At 41.0% G+C, this 22,230-nt stretch overlaps 1 protein-coding gene across 1 annotated transcript in view; it reads right to left on the reverse strand.

Moving 5' to 3' along the window:
• The window catches only part of COL13A1 (collagen type XIII alpha 1 chain), a 128,328-nt gene that overhangs the window by 46,736 nt on the left and 59,362 nt on the right, over positions 1 to 22,230 (reverse strand). The window contains exons 16-24 of the mRNA XM_070945642.1: positions 16,647 to 16,691; positions 13,050 to 13,076; positions 11,677 to 11,739; positions 8,947 to 9,000; positions 7,662 to 7,757; positions 5,628 to 5,696; positions 4,078 to 4,101; positions 1,981 to 2,034; positions 1,208 to 1,252 (exon numbers count right to left, since the gene is read on the reverse strand). Of these exons, the coding sequence (XP_070801743.1) occupies positions 1,208 to 1,252; positions 1,981 to 2,034; positions 4,078 to 4,101; positions 5,628 to 5,696; positions 7,662 to 7,757; positions 8,947 to 9,000; positions 11,677 to 11,739; positions 13,050 to 13,076; positions 16,647 to 16,691 (477 nt within the window). The remainder of the gene's footprint in view (positions 1 to 1,207; positions 1,253 to 1,980; positions 2,035 to 4,077; positions 4,102 to 5,627; positions 5,697 to 7,661; positions 7,758 to 8,946; positions 9,001 to 11,676; positions 11,740 to 13,049; positions 13,077 to 16,646; positions 16,692 to 22,230) is intronic.

Below are 22,230 nucleotides of genomic sequence, written 5' to 3' on the forward strand. Positions count from 1 at the left end.
TGATGTGATCTGCTCCCACTTCCCCAAACACTAAATGCCTGTCCTCATGCTGGAGGACTGAGCAAAAAGTATGGATCATGTCAAAGATTCTATAAGTTTTTATTTTTTATTTATTTTTATTTTAATTTGATTTATATGCCGCCCTTCTCCGGAGACTCAGGGCGGCTTACAATATGTTAAGCAATAGCCTTCATACTTTTGTATATTTATACAAAGTCGGCTTATTGCCCCCACAAACTGGGTCCTCATTTAACCTACCTTAGAAAGGATGGAAGGCTGAGTCAACCTTGAGCCTGGTAAGATTCGAACCTGCAGTAATTGCAGGCAGCTGTGTTAATAACAGGGTGCTTTAGACCACTGTACTACCAAGGCTCTTGGTATGTTATGATACTATATGAAGTATGATAATCCCATATTACTTTTTTTTTTTTTTACTTTTATTTTAAATTTATATACCGCCCTCCAATGCGACCAATGCCGTTTCCGTGCTGTGCCCAGACTTGAAACCTGACTGGAACGGATCTAGATAAGATGTTTCCTCCAGGAATTGTGGGAACTGTCGCGCGACCACACTCTCCACAACCTTCGCCATGAAGCGAAGGTTGGAGACAGGACGGTAGTTGGCCAATATTGCCGGATCCAGGGACTGCTTCTTGAGGAGAGGCCTCACCACCGCCTCTTTCAAGGCAGCGGGGAAGTGGCCCTCACTCAGCGAAGCGTTGATAACACCCTGGAGCCAGCCTCGTGTAACAAATATTCAATAACTACCTAAATACAGTATAGGCTAAATGAGAGATGTCAAACTCAAGGCCCAGGGGCTGGATCTGGCCCGTGGGGTACTTAGATCTGGCCTGCGGGGCCTCCCTGGAAACAGTGAAGGACTGGCCCATGGTGCTTCTGCCAGCAAAAATGGGCTCCCAAACTCCATTTTCGGCTGCCACGGCCTCCTGCAACCCTCTGCCAGTGAAAATGAGCTCGTTTTCACTGGTGGAATGTTGCAGGAGGCTGTGACAGCCAAAAACAGAGCTCGGGAGCCGGTTTTCGCTAGCAGAGTGCTCGGGCCGCCACAGGCGCCCCCCAACAGGAGTGACATCGAGTTGGCATTAAATTAAATTTATTGAATAAAAATAATAAAGGAATTAAATTAAAATTAAATTTCTTTGAGAATTTAATGTTGTATACCTGTTTCTCATGTCTAGCTCCTTACCTTTTCTCCATTACGTCCTGGGGGACCTGGCAAGCCAATTTCACCCTGAGAGGAAAAAGTGAAGTATATATATATATATATTATGAACCTTGGAACTTTGTAGAAGAGATGTGAAGATAGAACAAACACTTTTACTTGAGATTTGGCAAATAAAGAGGGAACAAGTTATGTTCAAGAAATTGTGGATCAATTAGCACTAAAAGTTGAATTATAACCTAAATTTGTCAGGCTTCTAGGGTGAAAATAATGCTTGTTCTTTGGGTTTCTAAGTTGTTCTTGAATTTAGATTGTTAACACAGGATATAATTGTATCAGCTATATCCTAAATTTATGTTGCATAGGAAAACGAGGCACACACACATTTTAACCCCTTCTTCATTCCCTGTCGTGTACTGTGGTCCTCCATTGTAAGCTATCCACAGTCATTTCTGTGATATAGGCAGCTGTATAAATCATATGAATAAATAATAAATTAAAAGAAGATGGGTGGACAGCAGGACCAAAGAGAAACACCTGCTCCATTGGGAAATCTCCTATTAGCAAGTTGTCAATTCCATGTGCACCACAAAAGCTCTCGTAGTGCTTTCGTTGTAGTGCATTTTACAGTGCGATCCATCTCCAGATGATGGTTATCCATCTTTTGAACTGACAGACAAGAAGAACAGTATCTTCCTCTGCTTCTGTTTAATTTTCATCATATTCATTCAATTTTAATTAAGGAGATGGAAAGGGCTTTATCTTAGCTGACTGTTAAGAAAGGCTGATGGAGTTACCTTCTGTCCAGGCGGTCCAGCTGGCCCTGAGATGCCTGGAAGACCAGGAGGTCCCTGATAGGGGAAAAAAAACCCTCATTGTTTAACAGTATATAAATATAATCCTTTATTTCCCTTTCTTTTTTAAAAATTAGTATTGTTATTTGGAATAAAATGTGTGTGTGGGTGTGTGTATATGCATGCACATATGTACACGCAAAGAAATTGATTATATATACACCACATTCACACAAACACACACATTTCTTTATATACTGTATATCTATATCCTTTTTTCCCTTTTGGTACTGTCCACGGGCAATGGCAATTATTTTCCTAGGCTCCAAGATCACCGCAGATGGGGACTGCAGCCAAGAAATTAAAAGACGCTTGCTCCTGGGGAGGAAAGCCATGGCAAATCTAGACAGCATACTAAAAAGCAGAGACATCACCCTGCCAACAAAAGTGCGTATAGTCGAGGCTATGGTTTTCCCAGTTGCAATGTATGGCTGTGAAAGTTGGACCATAAGAAAGGCTGAGCGCCAAAGGATTGAGGCCTTTGAACTATGGTGCTGGAGAAGACTCCTGCGAGTCCCTTGGACTGCAAGGCGATCAGTCCTAGAGGAGATCAACCCTGACTGCTCTTTAGAAGGCCAGATCCTGAAGATGAAACTCAAATACTTTGGCCGCCTAATGAGAAGGAAGAACTCACTGGAGAAGAGCTTAATGCTGGGAACGATTGAGGGCAAAAGAAGAATGGGACGGCACAAAATGAGGTGGCTGGATGGAGTCACTGAAGTATTTGGCGTGAGCTTAAATGGACTCCAGAGGATGGTAGAAGGCAGGAAGGCCTAGAGGAATATTGTCCATGGGGTCGCGATGGGTCGGACATGACTTCGCAACTAATAACAACAACAACATATCTATATCCTTCTATATCTATCTATATCTATCTATCTATCTATCTATCTATCTATCTATCTATCTATCTATCTATCTCATTATAATCAATTTCTTTCAAGCTCCTTAGAGTAGATAAATGTCAAATGGGGGGAGAAAAAAATCAAAGCACAGTGAAAAAAAGGTTATTTTACTGAGTGGCTTTCTGTCAGACTATTGATCACTCTTCAATACCCTAATTATCCTGGCAAATGAATAGAATGCCAATATTATTTTATCTACCAGTCCCAATTAAGTACTGGATGTACCTGTAAAATATAGGTGGAAGAACCTGACATTCCCACTGTGTTAATGTTGGTCAAACTGGCTGGGAATTATGGAAACTGTCATCCAACATATCCATAAGGTACCAAGTGGGGGGAATTCAGGACATGCCCGGTTTCCTCCTCTACTCTCATTGGCTAGTGTACTAATGAATCATGGGAGTAAGCTTTGCATACGGAGATGGCCATCTGAACTATAAAGAGTTCCTTTTGTTTCCTCCTAGTCATCCACAAACTATTTCTTCCTGGGCGGCCTCTTTGTACAGTCACAAGATGAATATAAGACCAAAAAACTGATGCTTTGTTCCCTCTAATAGGAGGACAGATCCTGCATATACCCTTTTGGTAATGACTGTAGATGCCACAGTTGATTTTGGGGATGAGAAGAACTTCAGTGGCAGTGCTATATCCCACCAAGACATAAGAAGATAGCTATCAACAGATACTTCTCCCAGTTTCATGTGCTGGGAGATAAAATTTTGAAATGAAGAACAATGAAAGCTTATATATCTACCCTGTTTTCCCAAAAATAAGACCCAACCAGAAAATAAGCCCTAGCATGATTTTTCAGGATGCTCGTAATATAAGCCCTACCCCCCCAAATAAGCCCCACTTAAGATTGTCAGCCAGATGGATGCATTTAGTACTATATTTCCCCCCAAATTAAGACCTAATCAGAAAATAAGCCCTAATGTGTCTTTTGGAGCAAAAATTAATATAAGACCTGGTCTTATTTTCAGGGAAACACGGTAACCCATAACTATAGGGTTATAGTTTATAACTATTTATCCATGTGTGGCATTTATAATACATCTGTCAGGATTGCTAGCCTGTTCTCCTATTTAACTGAACTTTTATTAAGAACCACAGTTTATAGAAAAGAAGATTTACTCACCATGAGGGCCAATGTTCGTATCTCCTGAATGAAAGAACAACTATGTGTTAAACATTATCTGTACCTATATCAAAGATGCTACAGTGTGATAGGTAAGGTATGATTCAAATAATTTCAAGTAATATTTTTTTTCCAGACAATCAACCTGCTAGTTAATGCACAGGTGTCTTTCCATCTGTGCCTTCCAATATCTATTTCAGAGGATTCGGGGTTTATTTTGGAATCATATGAGAAGTAATATAATTAGCTAGCGCCATTCAGTCTATAACAATAGTCTAGACCAGGATGTCAAACTCGATTTCATTGAGGGCTGCATCAGGGTTGTGTTTGACCTCAGGGGGTCGGGATGAGCATGGCCAGGGTGGGCATGGCCAGCTCAATGTCACTTGTGTTGGGGGCACCTGTGGTGGCCAAGTGCTAAGGCAGGACTTTCCTCAGACCCTCCCTCACTCTCATTATAAACTCCTTCCTTCCTTCCTTCCTTCCTTCCTTCCTTCCTTCCTTCCTTCCTTCCTTCCTTCCTTCCTTCTCTTTTTTCCTTCCCTCTTCATTCTCCTTCCTTCCTTTCCTTCCTTATTTTTCCTTCCTTGCTCTCTTTCCTTATTTTTCTTTGTTTTTCCTCTTTCCCTTTCTCCTTTCCTGCCCTTCTTGCATGCTCAAATGCAAAAGGGGAAACATTTCTCCTTTTGTTTTGTTTTTAGTTTGTTTTGCTAGTCCTCTGCCAGTGAAAATGGAGCTTGTTGATGGTGGTGGGGGTTGCGCGTGGTTCCCTGGCCTCTGTTTTTGGCCGTGATGGCCTCCTGCAGCCCTCTGCCAGTGAAAACAGAGCCCCTGAGCTCCGTTTTCACTGGCAGAGGGTTGCAGGAGGCCATTGGGGCTGAAAACAGGGCCCGGGGGGGGGGCACGTGCAGCCCTCCTGGGCTCTGGTTTTGCTGGCAGAGGCACCTCAGGCCAAATCTAAGCACCCCGTGAGCCATATCTGGCCTGTGGGCCTTGAGTTTGACACCTCTGGTCTAGACCCATAATATTCAACACTACCATCATTATTTATGTTTCTAGAAAAATGAAGAGTAAAATAGAATAAATAAAGTATGTGATTTAATCATATGCTACAGCACAAGTTATATGTAACCGCCCCCAGTTATTCTGCATATAAGCAAAGTGGAAAGAAGAAGAGGAGTATAAGAAAGAGGAAGAAGAGGAAGAAAGCATAATAGGAAGAGAAAAGAGAACAAGGGTTATTGGAATGAGGGAGAGGACTTTAGGAAAGAGAAGACAAGAGAAAGAGAAGAAGATAAAGGAAATAGAAGAAGAGGACAACCAGCAGCAAGATGGATGGACTCAGTTACATTGGCAATGAGTACACCATTGGGAGACCTCAAACAACAGGTAAGTACACATCATCATAGAGAATATCTACGTGGTTGCTAGGAGCCCAAAATGCCTTGATGGCATATAATCAACGAATCAATAGCATCAATTAATAAAAAGGTTCACTGAATCATTACCACAATAATCTGGTGTCTATGGTGTATCTGCTACTTCCTTACCTGTAAAGCTTCATTGATATTGCCATTGTAGTCTACCATTTCACTCTTCCCTGGTTCACCCTTGGGGCCCTAGAAGAAGGTATATATGGTTAGGAACAGGTGTTCTGGAGTAATACTACCGTACTAATAAAGTATGTGTGTCCATGGAAATCTATTCTGTGAGGAAATTGTCACTCTTGTCACGCACAAAGCAGCTGGCTTTATAAATCCTGCTTGGCTGAAGTGCAATTGGTTGGATTTTAGGGCCCACAATACATGAATTCAGTCCACATAATACAGAAACAGCAGTTTAGTCCTCGGAAATGTTTGGAAGAATTTAATATTTTCCGTTTATATAGAGCAAAAATGAGAAGCAAGGGCCCTTTATGACTTGTGGACTTCAACTCCCAGAATTCCTGAGTCAACTCCCTGAATTCTGGGAGTTGAAGTCCACAAGTCAAAAAAGGGCCATCGTTCTCCACTCCTGAAATATAGAGAGAAAGATTATCAAGCTGCCCTTGTATACATTTTTGTCACACAAACTACTTAAGTTATTTATATATCTATTTATTTAAAATAATATATACTGGGAGCAAGCTCATTTGAAGGATGTTTTTCAAATGAGTTTTCAATCCCAGAAAGAAAAGCACCATCATATTGCTGCCACCTTTTCAACATCTATAGAGAAATATTTGATTAATTAAGCATGTAATGGAATTGTCAATAGGTAGTATGAAAATAAACTGTTAAGATATGCTGACGATATTGTATTCCGGCAGAAAAAGAAGGGAGCCAGACACTTCTAACTGAGGAAACAAAAACAAGCAGAAAATAAGAACTATGTTTTAATACAAAAGAAGTAAAATGATGGTAATCTCAAGGTAAAAAGATTTCCCAAGAATTACAAAAAGTTCAATGATACCCCTTTTCAGCAAGACAAGAATTTTGTCTATTTTGCATCCAATAGCTGGCAAAATGGAGCATGTGGGAACTGACATCTGCTTGCTGGAGGCCATTTTTGTGTTAATTTTACTTGTATTATTGAAACATAAATTTATATACCTGTAATAATTGAATTACTGTAATGTGATCTGATTTTAACTACACATTGTCATAGGTCTTTGGAAATTATGTTGCTTTAAAATATAATGCATTCATATGTAATCATGAGGGAGCAGACCGATTGGATGATGTTCCTTCTAATTTCCTATTGGCCACTTGGGGAACAATTGGAAAGCACTTGATTGGACTATGAGACTCTCTACATGCTGTGTTCTGACCTTGGAATTAGGGAAGATGATTGTGGGCCAGTTTATAAATGTATTTTTGAGGGATTGTGGGATGGAAACACCTGTGTCATGGAACTGCCTTAAGTCTCTCTCCACATTAATATATCATCATGTAAATCTCAGAGGTGGGTTTCAGCAGGTTCTGACCAGTTCTGGAGAACCCGTAGTGGAAATTTTGAGTAGTTCGGAGAACTGGTAAATGCCACCTCTGACTGGCCCCGCCCCCATCTATTCTCTGCCTCCTGAGTCCCAGCTGATTGGGAGGAAATGGGGATTTTGCCATAACCTTCCCCTGGAGTGGGGAGGGAATGGAGATTTTACAGTATCCTTCCCCTGGAGTGGGGTGGGAATGGACATTTTACAGTATCCTTCCCCTGCCACGCCCACCAAGCCACACCCACCAAGCCACGCCATGCCCACCAAGCCATCCCACAGAATCAATCTCTCTCTTGCTCTCTCTCAATAGAAAATCTACCCAATGCACTATATAAACTATATATCCAATATATGCATATACAGTAGTTTCTTCTTTATACTGAAACTGCTATTCTAATAGCAAATCCTTCATAAAAGTTATTGCATTACATTCTTGATCAAATTATCTTTCCATTGATATATAATTTTATGGTACAACTCCCCAAAAAAGTGGTGTCATTAGCTAGTTTTAGAAAATACACTTTTCCCAAAAGGTTTCCACAATTTTGGCCACTACTGTATATGTCATTTCTACCCCACTTCTGAATACTTTTCCCACTATGTTTATCACCTTTGGTCCTGGAGGACCTGGCAATCCTGGGGTTCCTGGGGTTCCCGGTTCTCCTTTACCACCTCCAAGTGCATTGCTAGAATCTCCTTTTTCGCCCTTAAGAGAATTTCACAAAATGAGCAATGAGTGATATTAATGAAACCTTCTTTTGCATATTTGAGGGCAATCTGCTGCCTGCAGAAATGATAGAATTGCAACTCAGGGAACTCCAGAAGTCTCAACGCATTTGGAGAATGCAGGTAGTCCTCGACTTATGGCCACAATTGAAACCAACATTTCTGTTGCTAAATAAGACAGCTGTTAAGTGAGTTTCATCACATTTTACGCGCTTTCTTGCCACAGCCATTAAGCCAGTCACTGCAGTTGTTAAGTTAATATCATGGTTGTTAAGAGAATCAGGCCCGCTTCCCCCATTGATTTGGCTTTGTCAGGAGGTCGCAAAGGCTGATCACGTGACCCTGCAAACATCACAAATGCCAGTTGCCAAGCGTTCAAATTTTAATCATGTGACCATGGGGATGCTACAACGGTCATATATGCAAAAAACGATGGTAAGTTACTTTTTTCATGCCGTTGTAATTTTGAATGGTCACTAAACAAATGGTTGTAAGTTGAGGACTACCTGTATCAAATTGGTAGCAACATGATGTTACTTAGTTGATCAATAACATCACAGACATTCAAGACAGTTGTTCGAGCGCCTGTCCTTTGGTTAACCAAAACAATCCCAACAATTTATGGTGGCATAAGGTTTGGATATGTGGTTTGTTTTCTGAGGAAGTTTATGCTTTAAGTCTTTAAATCCTTTGGTTTTTATTTAACCATTGGACAAAAAATGGATCATTAAGACCGATAAGTTGGCAAATATTCATAAATGGAAATGTATACTTGGAGACTTTAAGTTGAAATAAATTCAGTCCCAAGATAGATAGATAGATAGAATAGATAGAATTCTTTATTGGCCAAGTGTGATTGGACACACAAGGAATTTGTCTTTGGTGCATGTGCTCTCAGTATACATAAAAAGAAAAGATACATTCCTTAAGAATCATAAGGTACAACACTTAATGATAGTCACAGGGTACAGATAACACACACACACACACACAAAACAGGATTGTATTTATAATTCGTACATGGAGTCTTCAACCTGGAATAAATTCAACCCCACTCATTACAGGTCCAATTTTTATATATGTGATGCCCAGCAATTAATTTGCTTTTGGCTTTCAATAAAATAAAATACGCCACTCTCCTTATTTCCCACTTAGATAACAAAACAGACCTTTTGCCCCATGGTTCCGGAAGGTCCTGGATCACCAGGTTTCCCTTTCTCACCCTGTTGAAGAAAAACCAGTAAGATCAGATGCCAGATGCTGTGATTTATTTGATCTTGTAATAGGGATTTGGAAAAAGAGCATAATATAACTACCTCTTCGTAGTTTACTTATGCCTCTTACAAGCTTTCATCTGGGAGAAAATCCAGATTTTCAAAATAAACCCAACTTGGATTTCTCACCAAAACTATTCTCTCTCCCCCCCCCCCCCGGAGAGCCTGGGCATCTGTGGTGGGAAGGGAGGAAGATGATGTCCCATTCAACATGATGTCATTGCACAAATGATGCAAATTATATACAGGTAGTCCTCGACTTACAACTGCTTGTTAAGTGACTGTTCAACGTTATGAAAACACTAGCAAAAGTGACTTACAACCGGTCATCACACTTATGTCTGTTGGACCATTCCCATGGTCATGTGATCAATATTTGGGTGTTAGTATTAGGATTATATTTAGCCTGAGCCAGTGGTGAAATCTGAACCAGTTTGCCACTGGTTCACTAGCCATGCATGCACGCTGTGGGCCAAGTGCATCCTGCATGCACATGCATGCATGCCATGTGCCAAACACATGCTGTATGTGCATGCACAGTACGCGCCAAAAGGAGGCTTAGGAAGGTAAGTAGAGCAGCAAGGAGGGATCAGCTGTGCCGCACAATTTAGATTTTAAATCGTACGGCACAGCTGATTGTTGGAAATACCAGTTTGGAGGAACCGGTAGCTTTTTTTAAACTACCGGTTCGGGTGAACCGGTAGTTTTTATCAGTACCGGTTTGCCCGAACCGGTGCGAACCGGTAGCATTTCCCCACTGGCCTGAATTTGGAGACCTTTTGATGAATAGAAGATCCTAGATATGGAAAATGCTGAGTGCCTGTTTCCATTGGGGTTATATTACTTCAGAAGGAACAGATTTGGAGCTTAGAGGTTGTCCAATTGTCATAATTGTTAGTAAAGGTCTAATACCAGTGGTGAAATCCAGCCGGTTCTATCCAGCTCGGGAGAACTGGTAGCGCCGGCTGCGGGAGGCTCTGCCCACTTGCCCGGATGTCATCACGTCCTGTTTTTGACCCTCAGCGCATGCGCAGAAGGCTCTGTGCATGTGTGGAGGAGGTGCGTGCTCACATCTGTGAACCGATAGCGAAGGTAAGTAAATTTCACCCCTGCCTAATACCCATCTTGGCCTTTCCTGGACAGAGACAAGCTAGCTTCAATTTTAAATTGTTGTAAGGCATACATTTTAGATAATGATTAAAATAACTTTAGGTCCCACTATAAGAGGGATGAATGCTTAGGATTATCTTAAAATCCTTCATGGTTGGAATTCCTACATAACACCATCAGCTCTTCAGAAATGATACTCCCAACAACGTTTAAGAGGACCTAATATGGCACCATTAGACCAACTTTTCTCCCATTCACTTTTAATGTATTGTACATATTTCTATCACTTAGTGTGACATACCAGTTCATTATCACCCATTAATAATGTTGAAGAAAAGTACATTAACTTATCTTTACAACATAATAGATTAACACTGGAGGGCAGTGACTAATAAGTCTCAGTAGATACTAAAATCAAGGCACTGCCATTATCTGACAAAAATAATTCACTGTGTTCATACGAATGCCTCATCCCCGCCTTAGGTCTAACTACCTAGACAATAATTTAATTTCTGGGGTGCAGAGTGGAAGGGCCTAGACCAGGAGTCGGCAACCTTAAACACTCAAAGAGCCACAAAGGTCCTAACCGGAAGCCCCAGTTCAATTCTGGAGCTGACCAGAAGTCCAGTTTCTCCCACCATAGAGTCTCCTCCTAGCGCGGCATCCTTTTTCCTCTACCAGTCCTAACCGAAAGCCCTATCAATTGTGGAGCCAACCAGCAACAGGGAGCCGCAGCAGAGGGATGAATGAGCCACATGCGGCTCCAGAGCCATGGGTTGCTGATCCCTGGCCTAGATATTTAGTTTTTCATTGCCCGGAAAAGATATTATTTGGCTACTAAGGGCTATTCTCCTGTTTCTAGGATCTCCTGAAGATTTTGAAACACATGCTTCTAAATTACGTTATCATATTTGATTGGAAATTACTTTTTTTAAAAAAATGTGCATAAATAAAACATTTGAAATCTTAAAGGGAGTAACGAATCTTGGTATTTGGTACTCCAGCCCAGAATGAATCAATCAAGCACACATTCTTGTTGAAAGATCTTATAATTTTTCCTTCCCAGAATAAAAGAGCACAGAAGGATCTAAATCCATGCAAAAACCATGCTACATCATAACTCTGCTTTGAAGCTTTCAGCATGCTGAGACCAGTGGTGGGTTACTACTGGTTCGCCCCGGTTCAGGAGAACCGGTAGTAGTGGCGGTGGGAGGCTCCGCCCACCCGCCTGGACATCATCAAATACACTCTACGCACAAGTGAACCAGTAGCAAAGATAAGTGAAACCCACCACTGGCTGAGACTTTTATTTCATACTTTCAATTAAAAAAACAAATTGATCAAAAATAAAATAGTTTTGTTAGACGTGACTTTTGAGTTACATTTCAGCCATGTAAGCAGTGGAAATGTCTTTCCAACTTGGAAAATTTAGCTCACAGCACTCGGATCGGAATCGTGGGTTGTTGAGAAGGACAATGCAGACAAACAAAATCCAAGCTTTTTATCTTTTCCTACCCTGTACCCCCTTTTTCCAGGCAAACCTGGGGGCCCCATCTTCCCAGAAATTCCATGTTCTCCCTTTTTAATTTTTTCGTGAGGAAACAAAAAGACATAATAATGTAGGTATTATATAGGAATAATGAAAGGTAGTGCAGCATATCCAAGAGCCAAATATATGAACCCCCCCTCCCAATTCCCACAAGAGATAAATTTAGATTCGTTTTGTACCAAACAATATATTCCTTTTCTCCATATCCCTTAAGGTTGCTTTCCCTTATATATGATATGCGTATATATCTCTCTACCCAACACTCCACCTAAGCATCTTACTGATAAAAATAATAAGAGCACCAACATGAAAATATGATTTAAAAAAAAAGTAGTGGTAAGCATAGTAAAGGTTCCCCTCACACATATGTGTTAGTTGTTCCCGACTCTAGGGGGTGGTGCTCATCTCCATTTCAAAGATGAAGAGCCAGCGCTGTCTGAAAATGTCTCCATGGCCATGTGGCCGGCATGACTAAATGCCAAAGGCGCACAGAACACTGTTTCCTTCCCACCAAAGGTGGTCCCTATTTTTCTACTTGCATTTTTCACGTGCTTTTGAACTGCTAGGTTGGTAGAAGCTGGGACAAGTAACTGGAGCTCACCCTGTTAGGCGGCACTAAGGATTCGAACTGCTGAACTGCCAACTTTTTGATCGACAAGCTCAGCGTCTTAGCCACTGAGCCACCACGTCCCTTTTAGTGATAAGCATAGCAACCACAATAATATTTGCATAATGCTTTGAAGCAGTCAGAGCAATTCATATATATTTACTTTGTAAAATGACCACTGTTGGTATCTTTCTAATGTAGATTGGAAAGGAAGAGAAGAGCTAAGAGATGGTGGTTTGGCTAAGCTTGTAAGACAAATGAATCAACGGTGGATATCTTGATTCAAAAATGAGCCACCACAGCACAATAGCTCTTATTCCTCTAAGGAAGATCCCGCGATAAGTTAATTGGGCTTCCTGGTACTAAACATTCCAACATGGAACAACCGTACATTAATAGTGAACAAGGGGGTAGTAAGTGTAATTTGGAAATAACTCTCTCCTTTTTTGTCCCTCCAGAGCAGGAGTCTCCAAACCCAGTGATTTTAAGACTTGTGGACTTCAACTCCCAGAATTCCCAAGTCAGCCACAAGTCTTAAAGTCACCAATTTTGGAGACCTCAGCTACACAGCAGACAGAAGAAGCCCACTATCCCAGTTGATATCCAACATATCTGACATCCAACATATTTTTTAATCCGTTATTCACATACTGGTTATTATAATACCAGGTCTACTTAAGACAATAAAATAAAAGATGGCTGAACAAATTTAGAACAGATTTTTTTTTTTACCTTTGCTCCTGGATTCCCGGGTTCACCCTGCATTAGAAAGAAAGAAAAAAGGAAAAATATACTGAGAAAAAGAGATGGCTCTTTTCCCGTGTAATGGACTTTTTTGTGTCAAAAGACCACTTCAGATTTCTTTCAGTTACTATTTACATCTGTTTAAAAGTTCCACTAAATCTCACATGGAGAAATTCGCCAATGCAAAATTTTACCCAGCTATAACTGGATCACCTTTTAGAAAATAAAACGAAATCTGGAAGAATAAAAAAGTTGATAAGTGAGTTTGGATTAATATTTAGATTTATGTGTGGAAGTTATAAGGGATACATGGGGCACCCAATCTTACTATTCCTTTGTAATACTGATGTAGATCTGACCCTTCAAGTCACGTTTAACGAGTTGGATATAGAGAAAACTAGAACAATGGCATTTCCCTTTCTATTTTCCCATATAAAAATGCTACAGCATTTTAAAACAAATTTATATAGGTGCTCATCTACCAGAAGAAACTCATAGGGATTATCTTGACAAGAATATTGTCCAGCCCAGTTCTAACCAGGATACTTATGGTATAGGACGGGGAGTCTCCAACCTTGGCAACTTTAAGACGTATGGACTTCGTTCAGCTTTGCTGGCTGAGAAATTCTGGGAGTTGAAGTCCACAAGTCTTAAAGTTGCCAAGATTGGAGACCCCTGGTATAGGAAGTCTAAGCTTCATCAGTATCTAAATCAGGAGTGTCCAACCTTGGTAACTTTAAGACCTGTGGACTTCAACCAGAATTCCCCAGCCAGCATGGCTGATGGGACAATTCTGGGAGTTGAAGTGCAAAGTATTAAAATCGTCATGGTTGGAGAATCCTGAGCTAAAGCAGGTGTTAAAATATGTAGTTCGTCCTATTATATCATACTACCTATCATAATGGCAGCAATTTTACTACTTAATAGTATATCTGTCAATCTAATCCATTCAGGGAAATCAATGAGGGAGGGGGAGAAGCTCCCAAAAGTCATGACGGTAGCCACAGTTGGATGTAATGCACATAAAATTGGATGATAATGATAAAAATTATACATCATGTGTATCAGGGCCAGAAGACAACTCTGAATATTTTGTTGTGGTCCGCCAGCAGCCTGCAGAGCTGGCAGCAGAGTCGGACATTGAGGAGGCTGGGGAGGAACATGGGACAGTCCTGGAGTCTGGGGAAGGCTCGGATGAGGGCTCTGTGTCAGAGGCAGAGATGGGACCAGGGCCATCTGGGAGTCATGCATCGACGCTAGAGCCTCCAGAGTTGGATATCAGAGAGGCAGAGGAACAGGAGGAGCCTGTTCCTAGTGCGCACATGCGCAGAGCTGCCAGAAGAAAAGAACAGTTAAAACTAAAGGGACGACTTGAGAGTAAGGCCTGGAGATGATTGGCCCCTCACATAAGGCTTAAAAGAGGAGCAAAGGCACGTGGGCTCTTTGCAGGAAAGCAACATTGTTAATTTTGTTCCCAGTCGGCATCTTTGTTTGATTCTGGACTCCGTGGGGCTTTGCCAAGTAGGTCTTTGGTAGAGTGTCAAGGGAGATACAGGCTAGACTTCTCCCAAAGGACTTTTTGCAACTAATTGGGTCTCAGCTGTGAATGAACGTAATTCACAGCTGTTGCAATAAAAGAGGTTTTTGGGACTACTTGTGTGTTTTAATGACTCAGGAAGCCTAGGTCACAACATATTTAGACTATGGAAGGTGCTTACAAAGGACATGGCAAAGAAATGAATCATATATGAGCAGGCTCTTTTCTCCTGCTCTTAGGTATATTTCTCAACATGAGAAGCAATGTTAAAACTGATTACATTATTTTATTCAACTCTGGGGCAAACGGAAATCCCCTGCCCACTTCAGGCAGTCCCATTGGACTGCATCTCCCAGCAGGGAACAGCCCCCAAAAGAAGAAAGTACAAAATAGGAAATCAGCTTCAAGAATTAAAAAAAATATCTTCCTGGAAATGATACCAAGCAGTAAGCAAAGACAACTAAGAAAACCAAATAGATGATACAAAATGAGGGCATACAGAACTGCAAAATTCTTGATGACTATATTGGTGAAAGAGCTGCGTATTCTGTGAATTAGTAATCTGTTTAGTATCTGTTAGGCCAGTGATCTTCAAACTTGAAAATATGAAGATTTGTGGATTTCAACTCCCAGAATTCCCCAGCTAGCATGCTGAGTAGGGGAATTCTGGGAATTGAAATCCCTCATGTCTTAACGTTGCCAAGTTTCAAAAACACTGTGTCAGCCTATTCAGTAAGAATAACAAGAGTAGGCATAAGGAAAGAAGGAGGAATAGGTAGGATGATTGATGGTTAGAACTGGGATAACATTTCTGGAGGCTTTCATGCAAAAGATGAACAACAAAGATATGGCTTCTTGAAGAGCCCAGACAGAAGATAATTGAGAAGAGCTTGCAAACCACAAGAGGAATGAAACAGGCAGATGGAGATAGAAAAACAGGGGAGAAGGATCATACCTCTCAACTTTCTGAAACAGAAATCAGGGACAAAGCTAAAAAACACAAGGACAGAAGACGGAAATCAGGGATTCTATGTCATAAACAGATGAAAGAAATAGTAAGAAATGAATCAGATGTGAGTAAGGGTTAGTACCTATGGACTAGAAGGACAAAGAGGACGCTAGGCAGAAAAACAAATTTTGGATGATCGATTTAATTGAAGAAATGGCATGTCAGTCCTCTGTCAAATAGATAGATATATTTATTTATTTATTTATTTATTTATTTATTTATTTATTTATTTATTTATTTGCAATTTAAATGTTTTAGAAAATGTGCGTTCTCGAGTGCCTGATGTACACATGGTTAAACCTAAACCGATCATCGATTTAAATCAAAGCACAAGCTTCAGTGCAACTCTTATCCCCGAAAAAGTAATAAAATATTAGAATTCGCATCAAATGTAGTTCATTTTTGCAATGTAATATATAATGGCCCAACATTAATGTGTTTTTGGTCACATTAATGAAATTACACAGTGATTTCAATGCATATCTGAAAATATGCAAATTTTCTTTTTCCTTATTTCTGCAATGGAAATGCAGGAATGAGCATGCCATTTGTTCAACATGTATTCTTTGTTCTTCCTCTGCTAAACAGACCTTTATGGTGTGCAATGATTTGGATCTGATTCCATAAAAGAGCTGCAGAGGATTTTAGGGTGGCAGATGTAGCACATAACTATGTACCATAGGGTTGTCCAACCTTGGCAACTTTTAAGATTTGTGGACTTCAACTTCCAGAGTTCTCCATGTTGGCTAGGGAATTCTGGGAGTTGAAGTCCACAAATCTTAAAAGTTGCCAAGGTTGGGCAGTCCTGAGGTGTCATTTTGTTCTGCTCTCTAACCGCATTAGTCTTGGGAGAAGATCTAGCTGCTTTAAAGAGTCGTGGAGCAGTGCAACTCTTTCTATGCAGCAGGTGCAACATATATATGTGTAAAAGAAACATATACACACACCAGGTTGGAGTCATACGTAAAATATAGGAGAACAGTTGAAAGGTATGGGTTAATGTAGCTGGATAAATCAGACTCCATTCCTTGCAGAATACCTGAGCTCCTTGTTTTCCTGGCAGCCCTGGCATTCCCCTCTCCCCCTGGAAGAGGAAAACAAAATAAAGGAGATAAAGAGCAAGGAAGAATGTGGGGAGAAAATGTAAAGTTCCCAGAGTTAATTAGTGATCATTAGAAGAAAACTATTGCATGAGATTCTAAGAAGCTTTGAAAGTCACAAATAAAAAGTCATTGTAATGGCAAATGGCTCAGAGAATGGTGGTCCTTTTGTATGGCGCTCAGTTGGCTGGAATTAGATCCTCTCCAACATTGACTGCAGTTTGCAAAGAGAAAACATTATTTTATTTTATTTTCAAAGTGCCTACATTGCTTTGGGGGCTAGTGAAACAAGCATTCCACATTACACGCAAGATAAACTGTATCTTTGGAATAATATCATTATATGCAGAACAAAAAGATTATTATTGAAATGGCACTTTGCTAGGGAAATTAGTCATACCCAGGGAGTATCTTAAAGCTACCAACAACGCTAGAACAATTGAGAGAACAGAGGAAAAACCTGTAGTACTTTAATCATAACTGCTCTGGACCATAGAAAGATTACTTTAAATTCAGCATTTTCTGGATCACCTTTTCTTTCAGCTTTATGAAGGAAATTGACCCAGTTACTGTATGTTATGGGGATGACTCAATGCAAACTCCTTAATATATGGAAACTGGTGTGGAATGATTTAAAGTTGATGGAATCGTAACACCTAATATTTTTCATTGTTAGGGTAGAGCTTGGCCACATATATGAAGTTGGAAGTGGCATAAATTATATCCCAGTGCCAATTCCCTTCTCTACTGCACAGTATCATTTACTGCTAGCACAGTGTCAACCATGGCAGAGAGAGAGACAGCGGGAGGGAGGGAGGGAGAGAGAGAGAGAGAAGGAGGGGAGAGAGAGAGAGAGGAAGGGGGACAGAGGGAGAGAGATGATGTTTTAATTCAGGATTAGAGTTTGCATTGCACTCCTTCCTGTGGTGCATAATATTTAGTCTTTTCTTTAGGATAGTATACATCAATGTGTTTCTATGGATGACGACAGACTGATATTCATTGTGATATTTATAAGTTACCTGATTAAAAAATATTGCACACTTTTCTTGGATCAAATGCATTTCTGGGAACTTATTTTTTTCCCAAGAGATGCTTCTTTATGAGACATTGGTTCCTCTGGGAGAAGGATTGGCAGAGTCCTAAGGGTGGGGTAAAAAGAGGGATCAGCTGGGAATCCCTACGTAGTCACAGGCAAACTACGTCTAATCCTGCTTGAATTCCATAGACCAGGAGTGTCAAACTCTATTTCATTGAGGACCGCATCAGGGTTGTGTTTGACCTCAGGGGGCCGGGGTGGGCGTGGCCGGGGTGGGTATGGCCAGCTCGACATCACTCGTATTGGGAGCGCCTGTGGTGGCCCGAGCACTCTGCTAGAGAAAATGGGCTCCTGAGCTCCATTTTTGGCTGTGATGGCTTCCTGCAACCTTCTGCCAGCGAAAACAGAACTCGGGAGGGTCTCTGGCAGAGGGTTCAGGAGGCTGTTGCAGCCAAAAATGGAGCTTGGAAGCCCGTTTTTGCTGGCAGAGGCCTTTGCTGTTTCCAGTTTGACACCCTTATCTAACTCCAAGCAGGTGCTGATCCTTAGTTAAGAATATTCCTGTGCATAGACATGAGTAGCAATGAATCAGTTTAATTCACGTGTAGACGTTTGGACCTGAGATTACCTTTATGTGGTTTTAAAATTTCTTGTACAAAGCAGACCTAAGAGAATATATATATATATGCATCTGACTGGATTAGTTATTCACTTTCATATTAATTACTTGTTTGGAACGTCAGGTAATTAATATCCAATTTTATACCTACAGAACGAAACACGTGAACAAAGTGAAATTGAGATTAACTCAAACCTTAGAGTGGACTTTTTTATCCTTACCCAGTATCTGTTTTATAGCCTCATGTGCTGAGAAGTGTCTATAATTCTTTCCAGCCTTCTACCAGTACAATGGTAGACAAAAAAAAATCATGAAATATTAGTTGCAAGGCACGAGCTGTTCTTGAGCCGCAAGCAGAATTTAATTCTTTCATATGATGTTCATTGCTCCCAGCTCCCTTTTTTTACAACGGAGAAGCAAGCTTTTGTTGTATTTTCTGAATTAATCTACGTTTGCCCCAAAGAAGAAACCAATTTCTACTAATAAGAAGGGAGAGGGGCAATAATAGGCCTTTGACTCCTTCAATGGATTAAGACTGAGCGAATCTTGCATTCTCTGGTTCATAGTCCTTTCCTCCTTCTATTGGCCACCTGGTCCTCCTTGTCCAATGTTTTTGAAACCTGCAAGCTGGCTAGGGAATTCTGGGAGTTGAAGTCCACACATCTTCAAGTTGCCAAGGTTGAAAAATACTGTGTTAGTCCTTTCCCTAGATGAAAAATCCGAGGGATGTGTTCCTGATACAGGAGAATAGGGCTTTTTTTACTAGGCTGCTATTCTGTATTTTAGCTATGGGAATAATAATAGATTGCTTATATTTTTATAGCCATATTTGGGATTAAAATGAACCCCCACCCCCATCACATCTGGACCTTGCCACTCAGCAGTAATCAAAGAACTCCACGCCACTGGGTTTAGTGCAGTAATGACCAGCATTATTATGTTTAGGCTTTATCATATCTAATTTCATTTGCATTTTTAATTCGGTGGCCACACACATGATTTTGTTTACGCATAAAGGCTACGTTCAGGGATAGTGTTATAGGGTCATCAATAAACACAGAAGACCTAGATGGTAGTGACAGCACTATAATAAAAAACAGTTGAGGCAAAGCAGATGAAAGGCAATCGTAATGATTAAGAGCAGCAATTAGTAAGAACAGAACTGCCTTTGCAAAACATAGAAGCAAAGTGTTTGTATTTGCCACAAGTAGGGAAAATGCACAATGCCAAAGGTCATGATTCCTAAGAGGTCTGTAAGGGGCGTGCATAAGTGCACCAGTGTGCCTACCGTCCCTGTCCTAATATTCCTTTTTACTTACTCTTTTCATGCGTTCAAATTATGTTTATACTTTCACCTGTTATTTTATATATGCTTGGCAAATAAACTTATGATTATGAATATGATTATGATGAAGCTACATAAATCAATTGCAAACTTGAAATAGGACATGGACAGATAATGTCTTCTGCTAAACCACCAGGGGGCAATAGAAGACTTCATTTGAAAGTTCAGAAAATTACTGAAGTTTGCCCAAAAGCGGAGCATCTCCTGTTGGCATCCTTTTTAAACTTAATTTTTTTTATGGGGGCTGGGACATTTTTTCTACCATGTGACATGTTCTACTTTCTGATTGCTAGCTCACTGAAAAGCCTGTATTAAGAAGCTGTATGCCTTCAAATTTACCAATTTGGGCTTACGGAGTTAAATTCTCCAGAAACCTGTAGTTGATAACTTGCATGTCTTTTATTCAGCTGCTCATGACAAATAATAGGCAACTGGCAGGTACCTATGGAAACCAGCACTAAAATATGTTGGATGGGTTGGCCCTTCCATCTTTCCTTCTATCATAAAGTTTGTGAAGAGTCCTGGAACTGCGTCAAAGATATGTTAAGGTAGGTGGATCTCAAATATCGAAAAGGATCTCAAATCATGCCATCAAATCAGGGGTGGGCTTCAAAAATTTTAGCAAAGGGTTCTCTGCCTGGTTGCTGGGTGGGCGTGGCCATAGTGGGCATGGCATAGTCAGCCTCCTGAACCACGGCGGGGTGGTGGTGTCATTTTTGCCCTCCCCGGGCTACGGAGGCTTTCCTCGAGCTTCCGGGAGGGTGAAAATGGCCTCCCCAGGCTCTGAAGGCCCTCTGGAGGCCAGAAATGGGCCTGTTTCCAGCCTTCCCGAACTTCCGGTAGGCCCGTTTTTCACCCTCCCCGAGCTTCCATACGTGCCCTGCATCCAAAAAGGGCTGCGTGGGGACTCCTGAGAGGGGCAGGGTGGGGTGGGCGGGGCCAGCCAGGAGTGGGATTTGCGGGTTCTCTGAACTGCACAGAATCTTAGCTAGAGGTTCTCCCGAACCCCTGTGAACCCCCAGGAGCCCACCCCTGCATCAAATGTGATGTTTGGTGGGTATAATGATCCAGTCCTGAAGCAATCCACCTCCAAATTAGCAGGAACAACAATCTCAAAAACATGTAAGCGAAGTTCTGGACAAAAGAATAGATTCCCATGATCAATCAGTGAAGTCAGCATTCTTGAATTTTAAGGGCATGGATCAGGACATACGTTAATTAGATGTAATTAATAGGAGAGAATTTGAGAGAGAGAGAGAAAAAGGAATCTATTCTTGCAAAATCATTGTCATCTTTATGACCGAGTGGACCCTGTGACACAATCTGCCATATAATTTTCATAAAAATAAGGGGCCAAGAAAAACCTATAAATGACTGGAGTTTGGCTGCTGGACAGCAGGTGGCAACATCTAGTTGATCTACAGAAGTCACATCCTTAGTTTGCAAATTAAAACAATAAGTTGTTTTTTGAAAATCTGAAAATTATTAGTGTAATACTTTCTCTTTTTCTTCTGGTACCATTCCTTAGGCAAATCACTGCATTACCTGTCACATCATTCCAAGCCCTTATATTCATTCTTTCATCATTTATAATTTGTTAGAATCTTTGAAGAGGCCCATCAAACATCTCTTCAGTATCTTGATGGCCACTGATATCTTGTCTCAACAGTATAATACGGGGCGCTCCCATGTGACTCCTCTCCTGCGCGAGCTGCATTGGCTTCCGGTGGACTTCCGGGTGCGCTAAAGGTGTTGGTGATCACCTTTAAAGTGCTCCATGGCTTAGGGTCGGGGTACTTACGGGACCGTCTTCTGCCACCAATTGCCTCCCACTGGCCAGTTCGCTCCCACAGAGAGGGCCTCCTCAGGGTGCCGTCGGCCAGACAATGTCAGCTGGCGACCCCCAGGGGGAGAGCCTTCTCTGTGGTGGCACCTACCCTCTGGAACAATCTACTCCCAGAGATACGAGTGATTCCAGACCTCCGGACTTTTCGCCGGGCCCTTAAAATCTACTTCATTCAGTTAGCCGGGCTGTCCTGATTTTATGGTGGTTTTTAAAATTTGAAATTGGTTTTAAATTGAAATGTTTTAAATTATGGGCCAAACTTATTTAATTATTTTAAATCTATTTTAACTTTTGCGTACAAATGTTTTACTTTGGCTGTTCACCGCCCTGAGTCCGAAAGGAGAAGGGCGGTATAGAAATTTGATAAAATAAATAAATAAATAAATAATACACAAAATTTCAGATAAAGGCAGTACTATTAACTCCATTTGTTTTTTTAATAGTTACTTATCTTCAGTTGAGTAGCTACCAGTATTATATTGTCTTACATGGAAATCTGATGTAATATGGTTGCCAATCAGCAGTGGCTGTGGGTGGATGGTCCTTAGCATTTAGCTATTATTGCTTATCTGATATGGCTTCCATCACAGCTCCTTTTCCCACAAGACAGCAAACCTGCCTGGAAATCTTAACTGGGGAACAGATGTTCACTAATGAAGTCAACAGAGGAATTT

The sequence above is a fragment of the Pituophis catenifer genome, unplaced genomic scaffold (genome assembly GCF_029215685.1).
Source record: "Pituophis catenifer annectens isolate HBS135680 unplaced genomic scaffold, rPitCat1.0.hap2 SCAF_6, whole genome shotgun sequence".
Lineage (NCBI taxonomy): Eukaryota > Metazoa > Chordata > Lepidosauria > Squamata > Colubridae > Pituophis > Pituophis catenifer.